The sequence below is a fragment of the Podarcis gaigeae genome (genome assembly GCF_964106915.1).
Source record: "Podarcis gaigeae genome assembly, chromosome: 9".
Lineage (NCBI taxonomy): Eukaryota > Metazoa > Chordata > Lepidosauria > Squamata > Lacertidae > Podarcis > Podarcis gaigeae.
Genome location: NC_139685.1, coordinates 50307522 through 50316823, shown reverse-complemented (window position 1 = coordinate 50316823; position 9302 = coordinate 50307522). Strand labels below are relative to the sequence as shown.

Here is a 9302-nt window from a genome sequence, read left to right as displayed (position 1 = left end):
CCGGAGCAGTACCTATTTATCTACTTGCACTCTGACGTGCTTTTGAACTGCTAGGTTGGCGGGAGCAGGGACCGAGCAACGGGAGCCCACCCCGTCGCGGGGATTCGAACCGCCGACCTTCTGATTGGCAAGTCCTAGGCTCTGTGGTTTAACCCACAGCGCCACCCGCATCCCTTCAATTAATATTCTATTAATATTATAGAATAGAATATAGAATATTAATATTCTACAGCTTTTTAAATGTGTCTGCAGAAAGGGGGAGTTATTGTTTTACTGTTTTAATTATTTACTTTTATCCTGTATTTTGTTCTGTGAACCACCCTGAAATCTTGTGATGAAGGGCTGTATATAAATCTAATAAATTGTAACAAGATACCACATTGTGTGTCCACATCCCTAACAGAATCCCATTTCCAAGCATGTTGGTACCTTTGTACCTAATATCGTTTTGCAGAGGATGAAAAAGGAGCAAGCAAATTGAAAACAAATGTCTGCTTGAAAAGCAAATATATTTATTATGCACTTTCATATACATAAGGATTTTTGCTTAATATAATACAAGAAATAAAATAAAAATTTTACAATGTGAAATTCAATGTACATTATAGGCTATTTACAATCCAATCCAGAAAAAGTCTTAACTGTGCACCATGTTATTTGAAGAGTTTCAATGGAGGATAACAAGCATGAACAGACATTTGCATAGCAGCATAGTTGACAAGAGAAAATGATGCTTTAAGTAAAAACAAAGCCATTTCCCAATACTGATCATGACAAGGGTATCACTATAGTGTAAGATGCTAAGGTTTCGACAGGTAAATTTGCCATTCATTTCCCTTTTCAGGTGACTTCCCTGGCACACATATGGTTCAGATATTAATGCTCACCAGTCTTTTCCCTAGTCTCCAATTATGAATTGTGACACTTTCTTTAGTTTCCTCTTGGGATGATTTTGGATAATATAGGGAAAAGAAAGGTGAGAGCAGAACCAGAGATACAGAGATTTGTGAAACGAGAAAAAAAGTAAGAAGTCTTGAATTCTGCTGCATTATAGCTGATCAGCCCTGCCAAGTGATGGCTTAGCAGAACTGAGCCACACACATCAATTCACAATTGCAAAGAAGACAGACCTGCCAATAATTCAGGGTGATTAATTTTACCTTTTTTTGAGAGAGAGGCCACAAAAGCCAATATATTTTTTAAAAATCATACATTAAAGCAATGCGGAACAATCTCACACTCTTGTCAAATGGATATTTTTAAACAGAGAAACACATGCTGCATTCCTAAGCGTTTCTGAAAATGTGCAGGAACTTTTATTTTAATTATCTGAAAGGTAGCACTTTTCAACTGACCTTCCTATAGCTGGTGTCTGCATTTGGGCATGTTACCACCACCAGCTCTTTTAGAGACATTAAGATTATAGTCTGCTGAAAATCATGAAGACTTCTGCAATGCGTAGCCTTCTTGTGAAAATGGCCAGAAATATCACCATCTAGTCACAAGGTACATACTGTAATTTAAAAACACACAAATAAACAAATAAATATAATCTCAGCGACAGCTGAGATCCAGCGAGAAAGGCAGCCTTTAGGGATGTCTTTCTACAGATCAATACATCTAACATGAAAGAAGAGCTATATTCTTGTGCAGTGTTGAAAATATCCAGTACTTAAGTTCAGAGCAAGTTGGGAGTACTGATTTGACACTCTTACCCAGCAACATTTTTACCTCCGTACTTAGGTCAAAAATGGGGAACCTTTGGCTCTCCAGATATTAAGACTGCAGCTCCCATCATTCCTGATCAAGATAGGCCTGATGGAGTGGGGGAGATAAAAAAATCTGGCCTGCCAGATGCTAACGATTCCCCAGTCCTGTTTTACATGTAGAAGGGTCCATATCGAATCCCTTGCACTTTTAGATAACGCAGGGATAGAGAAACTGGGCTTCCCTATGTTCTTGGACTACCACACCATTGGCCATGCTGACTGGGAATGATGGGAACGGGATGTCTGAATGACCAGAGGCTCCTCACCCCTGAGTTAAAGGATCTCTGTTACAGGGCAGGGAACATACAGTGCTGGACTTAAGGGACCTAAGACCTGACTCCACCTGGAGCTATTTCATATGCTCATAAGCAAAACCAGATAAGTCACTTTGGGTTGCCCTGGGCAAGAGAAAGCAGCTAACGAATTTAAATAGTTACCATCATTTAAGTGGGTAGTATGAAAACTGGCCTTGATGCTGAAGAACTGTTCCTTCATATACCACCTTCAAAACAAGTAGCAGAGAAAGGACCCAATAAATTGCACTGTCGTACTCCACCCCAGGCTGAAGGTAAGTACTGAAGTTAGCCAATACCGTCACAAGAGTTGCTTTCCTTATGAGAAACATTTGAACAACACAGAAAACCAACTGTACATTACAGCAATGCAAATGTGATTTTACGTGTACAGAAGAGTTGCTTGTGTTTTGAGCCCGTTTACATATTCAAAATCTGCCCCACCTTACATGTTTGCTGTGGCTTCTGTTGCTTTACGCTCCCACGAGCAGATACAGAATGCAATGCATAAACCAGGTTCTCCACAGCCTCAGACACTGATGTCTGAGACTGCAGTTGTGATTTCTGAGCTACCCCAGGTGGTGTCGCCTGCTGCTGTGGCTGTTATCTGGGGATGGGCCAATTCACATTACCTATTCTCCATGCAAAGAGTACTCTCTGAGGACAGATGAGGTCTTTTATGTGGATTTTGATCATGGTGGACCCTGCAGCAAAACAACAAAAAGTCTAATGGCACCTAAAGTCCTACATCAAAAGTATGCCGCAACACTTCTAGAAGTGGGTTCAAATAATTAACAGGAACTCTAGCTTGGGTCAATGGAGGAGGGGTTCCCTTAGTCTTTCAGGTGACATTGAACATTCATTGTCTGTTTGACTGTGTGCAGAGTTTCTTTTGCACATGAATGTAAAATAAATACAGAAAGCATTGCTGTTTGTCACAAAGTCCACTGTGGCACATTTACACTGATAAAGCCTTCTGGAACAGAGAACTCAAATTTCTAGCTCTTAACAACTTTTCAGCTGTGTGAGTGGAAATACAACGTATCTTGTTCTGCTACTGAGGAAAAAAAGAAAGTGCTTATTCTGTGTAGTAAGTACAAAGTACACAAAATAATTATTTTCTGAAGCACAGAAGGTTACATTTAAGAAGGCAGCCTTATTTTTTTTTCTTTAGGCACATTACAGTAATCAAGGTAACTGTACTGCAGTGATCACATTCGTAATTTTCAATGTGGTTCAACAAGCAAGACATGCTTTGATTCCAGCCCGGGTGACAAAACATTCCAGGCAGAAACTCTTCATTTTATTCATGGTGTCATGGAGCTGCCTTGAAAACAAAAAGAAAACAAAACATAAAATTGTTACATTCTAAGTAGATCATCTCAAAACTATGAATAAGCTGCTGTATGTGGCAATCTATCTGATGCAGTCGTGATCACTGAAAATCTTGTACCTTAAATTTGCTTATGCATTTTCTTTTGCAGGGACCAAGTTTGAAATGATAACACACACAGGGTCAGATAGCATGTTATTATGCTGCTTCCATAAACAGTACAGCTTCAATAACAATGGTAGCTTGGCCATTCAATATGAGATAAAATTCATTTTCTTAAAAATATATGTGAAGCGTACGCATCAAATAACTCATGTTAATAATAATAATAATAATAATAATAATAATAATAATAATAATAATTTAAATGCACACATAGCATCCAGAAATTGGTCAGAGGTGGCTGACAGATTGGTGTGCCAGACAGTTATCAGTCAGCGCTTTTGAGCAGAAACTGAGCTACAGGACCCCACACTCTTATTGGTGGGAGTTGTGCAGAGGCATTGGAGAGAAGACTATTGTTATCAATGTGGATGCAATATGATGAGACTTACATGGGACGCCTCTGGCCTGTTAACACCATGAGCATGTAAGGTACTGATCTGGCTGCCCCCTGCCTCCATTCCTCTTGCACAATGGTCATTGGTAAGGACATGAAGTCTTCTCCCCCTTAGCTTTTGATGCCTATTTGCATTGCCACCCTGCTGAAAGTGCCTCACCTCTTACAATGGTGTTTCCTTCTTATAGTTGAAGCTTGGGTCATTCCCCTCAATTTGAAGTTTTAAGGCTTGCTTAAGGCTCAGCTCCGTCTCTGCAGAAGGATAGCCTTCCAAAACCTCCTGATGCCCTCGGTCCTGTACTGTTCGTGGGACAGAAACTCTGCCAAGAAAAACCTGATTGCTCTGAAGGTGGTAGTTTGGATTAGTCATTATTCCATTTCTCTTTTTCTGCTCCCCACTTTGTTGGTGGATCAGGAACTGCTGTTGAGACCGGCAAACTTCCTGATGGGATGGAGGGACTAAAATTTTACACTGAGTGTCACTAGGCATTGATTTAAGGGGCACGCCGGCCCCACATTTGGCAACAGGTATCCTTTTATCAAACTGAGTCATTTCATATTCAAGGACTTTTGGTTGAGAGGAGGTGCTCTGTTTCACCTTTTTGCCAGCAGACCCAGATTTGTTGGAATTCTCTGTTTTCCCCGTTTTGCTGGCTTTTGTGGATTTCAAGCTGGGCTTCACCTGGCTCCATTCAAATTCGCTGTTTGGCGAACTATGATTCTGACTTAAGGAGTGAGTTGTGGAGGAAGGAGAAACAATAGACTGCCTACTTCTACTGCGGGGTAACGAATGCTGCTGTATTTGTTCCGTAAAGGACATACTGTGGAAGCTGTCGATCGGTACTGTCTGGGCAGTTGCTGTAGATGAAGTTGTGCGTAGAGAAGAGTTTTTTGAGCTTTTTAATGAATTATTGGATAAGGAGGACTTTTGTCGATCAACTGTCGAATCGGGAGATTCAGAAGGAGAACTAAAGGCATGAGCTGGCCCATTAGACAAGCCACGCAAAGCAGGCTGCGTATCTCCCCCACCAGTGCTCCCCGAACTATTGGATTTTATGGTTAAGGATTGCATCTTTGAAGACGCCGATTGCAAAGGTTTTTGTTCCATTGTATGGACCGGAGAAGGAGTGCAGCCATTTAGAGTAGAAGCACCATATTTTTCCAGTAATTTAATTATCTGCGCGTGTCCATTTTTTGCAGCTACGCGCATAGCTGTGCGCCCAAATTGATCCGCATGATTTGGATCGGCACCGTGCTCCAGTAATATCTGCACAACATCGATGTGCCCTTCTTGGGCTGCAATGCAGAGTGCAGTAGCACCCTGATTGCACGTATGGTCCACTAGGGCCCCACGCTCTATCAAAAGCTGAACTACTTTGACATGGCCCTGCCACGCGGCAGACTGCAAAGCTGAGCGTTTCTCATTGTCTGCGGCATTCACATCAGCATGGTACGTGATCAGCATCTGTACCATCTCCACATGGCCCTGCCAGCAGGAAACATGGAGCGCTGTCCTTCCTTCAGCATCACTGGCTTCGACATTTGCACCATTTTCTAAAAAATACTCAGCCATCATGAGCTGGTTTTCTAGAGCCAAGATATAAAGCGTTGGCCGGCCATCAGCATCTTTGTAATTCACATCAGCTCCGTGACTGAAGAGTAGCTCGACAATGTCTCTATGGCCTTCTAAAGCAGCAACACGGAGAGCATTTCTCCCATCATAGCCCCTGTGATCAATGTTAGATTTGTTTTCCAGCAAGGTCTGCACACAATCATAGTGACCTTCCTGGGCAGCCAATATGAAGGCTATGCGCCCGTCATTATCAATTTCATTTGTTCGAGCACCTTGTTCTATAAGTGCTTCACATATCAACCTGTGTCCTTCAAAAGCTGCCATGTGCAAAGGTGTCCATCCTGCATCGTCCCTATGATTCTCATCCAGCCCTCTATCCAGCAGAGTCCGTACTACTTCAACATTGCCTTGTGCAGAGGCTATACTAAGAACCGTCCGTCCTTCACTATCAATGCTATCCACAGCTGCCCCCCAAAACAAAAGAGTATTTACAACTGATGCATGGCCCATGGAAGCTGCAGCAAGAAGAGGAGTGCGGCCATTGTTGTCCGTATGGTCTACATCTGCTCCACCTTCCAGAAGCAAATCAACAACATCTACATGCCCTTCGTAGGCTGCCACTAGCAGTGGGGTCATGCCATCTTTGTCACAATGGTCCACCTCGGCGCCCCGGTCAATTAAAAGGCTCACAACTGAAGCATGTCCTTTACTGGCAGGTACACAAAGAGCAGCAACGGAGAGGGCAGTCCTTCCATCCACATCCTCATGGTTTACTTCTGCTCCGTGGTCCAACAGATGCTCCACAATCTCTTTATGCCCCATGTATGCTGCTGCAATTAAAGCAGTTCTACCTTCATTATCCGCTTTGTTGACCTCAGCCCCATGTTGCAACAGATTCAGCACGATATCTTCATGGCCTCCCCAAGCTGCTGCTCTCAAGGCTGTCCGACTGTCAGCATCTGCACAGTCTACTTTTACTCCAGCATAGAGGAGTGCAGAAACCACCTCGGTATGCCCACCCCAAGCTGCCGATCTCAGGGCTGTCCACCCATCATGGTCCGTGTGATTTATGTTAGCACCGCACCCAATCAAACAGTTGACAACCTTGGTGTGGCCCTGCCGAGCAGCTAGAGTAAGTGCGGTCTGCCCATGCGTGTCTTCAATCTCTAAATCTGCTCCTCTGGAAACTAGCAGATTGACTACATCAAGATTGCCACTATATGCAGCGTTAGCCAAGAGTGTTCTACCATTCGAGTCACACTGGTTTACCGAAGCACCATTATCCAATAGGGTTCGAATAGAATCTTCTCTTTCCAAAGCCTGCCGTACAATGCAAGATGTCCGATCGTCCTCACTGTTGACATGAGCACCGGCTTTTACCAGCAACTGTAAAACTTCTTGTTCTTTGGGGATCAACGTTGACAAAGAGTCTTTGACAGGCGTACCATTCCAGATCATCCACAAAGCCAGTTCAGAGGTTTCCAGTTGCAAGTTGGAATCAATTAGGTGCAAAGCAAATTCTTGAGCCTCCAGAGGCGATAAATCCTTGGCTCGACAGGTGTAACTCATTGCAAGCATTCTGTGCCCTTCTGCTGCATTGCACAAATATTTTTGTGTACAGTGCTTTACATCCAACAGCCATTCTGCAAAGCTGTAGTGAAAAAGGATCTTTGTGTTTCCAAGACCATCGACAAGAACTTTCGACAGAACATCTAGCTTGCGCTGGAAATCCTCCATAGATAATGCCATGTTTTTGGTCCATACTGCATGGAACAATTCAACTGTAGTTAGTGGCCTGCAAGCAGCAAGGATTACATTCAGAATAGGTTGGACCTTTGCAAACTGTTTTCTCACAAAAAGTCTTTGACAAAGCCAAAGATAGAGGCCGTTGAGTGTCCCAGGGATATCGCGGATTTCTCGTAACATGATAAAGTTTTCCACTACTCCATCTAGGACACGCTCAAGATACAGAAAGCATCCACTGCTTTTAATGTGAAGCTGATTCAACATTTCTGCAGTTTCTTTTGTGAGATGTTGTCTCAGTGCTTCTTCTTGATCTAAGCGATGAAGAATATACTGTTGGACATCTTTCACGATGTAAGCCTTTCGGAGATCATCAAGGCTTATCTTTCGAAAGCCTATAAGAAAAAAGGAAAGAGGGGAGGAAAGTAAGTTTTTCTGAAATTTAGTTGCAAACAAGCTTATAATCGCTCATTGTATTTTTGCTGTTCTTAAGACGGTAGAAATGCTATTCTCCTTAAAAAGTGAAAGGGAGATGCCATTGAAAAGGTCTACCTAGTCACAAGAATGTAGTACATATTTGCCACCTAGATGTTGCTGAACCATCACTCCCATCAGCCTCTACAAGCATGGACAATAACCAAGAATGATGCGAATTGTAGTTCACCAATATCTGGAGGGGCAAAGATTTCACATATCTGATGTAGCAGAAGGACAGAATATGGTGTTTGATTTGAAGATATGAGCTCAGTGTTGCTGTTTGCCCTTGGAAATAGTGTCTGATTTTGGCATTCCTCCCAGAACTTTTTTTTTTCAGACTTAGAAAACATTACACAGTCTGCACGTACTTTTCTGGAACCAGTTCCAGAATGAAAGTAACAGCAAAATTTCAAGTGGATGAATTTAAGACTGCTTTTATATAGCTATTGCAATCTTAGCTCTCTTTTTGCAATCAACTAACTTCAGCTGTTTTGGTTAGTAATTTGCATACTGTTCCTGAGAGTCACCTAATCGCTAACGATCTATGGGTTTCAACTTACGATGGTCAATAAGGCCAAATTATATTGTGGGTGAAAGCTGTTAAATGATCAACAGTCCACCCCAGTTTAAACCATGTATCCAGGGGGCTATAATAGTTAGGTTGCAATTGTTTTGAGTCATGTTTATTGTGTTTATAGCACTCTGGGATCAAAGTGCTCCGCTTTCCAATAAACCTTCTTTTGGGGTATAAAGGGATGAAGGAATCCAGCTGGAATGCTCAAGTCCTATGGGCAAGAGTGCTGCAGTAATACTAAGGGACACAAGAGATTTTTACAGCTGTTGTGCTGACTGCTGGAATTTACAGTGTCCAAACACAGCAGAGGTCCAAGGCTGGGTGGATTCATAAACAGGCAGCAAACAAGTTATGAAGGGACAATTTGATTCTGGATAGAAACAGGCAATCACTCCAAAATTTTGAGAGAGATTATCAGCCACATGTGTCCACTGTCAGCTGCCCTTTGATAAGCACTTGCTACCTGATAACCACAGCTACATGATCTTCAGAGCAGCCCTGTAAGTAGAAATACCTGAGGCAGGTTTTCAGTGTGTGCATTTGGTCAAAGGCTGGGGAACGTCTGGAGCACAGGCCAATATGGGCCTGGCAGCTTCCCCAGTTTGGGTAAGCCATGACCATCTACCCTACATGTGACTTCACACAAGTAAGAGAGGGGCTTGCCCAAAGCCTAAATCTGTAGCCTAATCTTCCCCTGACTGTGCAACACAAATAGACTCCAGCTTTTATTCTGTTAACTGTGATCATGCCAGAAGTGAAATGCAATTAAGCATTTGATTTTGAAAATGAAGATGCACAACACAGGCTACTTATGCAATTTTAATGGAACTAAAGTAGCACTTCGGCATAGCAGAACCATGCTATCATGACAACATTCCAGGAGAAGTCACCGAATCCAGGAGTTGAAAGGGGGTCCTCTGAAGATTTATCATTTCTCCCAAGCCCTTTAGTGTTCAATACTCCAAGGACAAGATCATAAAT

General features: G+C 42.6%; 1 protein-coding gene across 10 annotated transcripts in view; it reads right to left on the bottom strand.

Annotated features, from left to right (window-relative positions):
- Positions 1-477: 477 nt before the first annotated feature.
- Positions 478-9302, bottom strand: part of ANKRD50 (ankyrin repeat domain containing 50) — a 44196-nt gene continuing 35371 nt past the window's right edge. For all 10 annotated transcript variants that reach the window (XM_083755358.1, XM_083755357.1, XM_083755355.1 and 7 more), the window contains 2 exons: positions 4115-7665; positions 478-3389 (listed from right to left, as the gene is read on the bottom strand). In XM_083755358.1, coding sequence (XP_083611484.1) covers positions 4118-7665 — 3548 coding nt within the window. In that variant the 3' untranslated portion in view covers positions 478-3389; positions 4115-4117. The remainder of the gene's footprint in view (positions 3390-4114; positions 7666-9302) is intronic.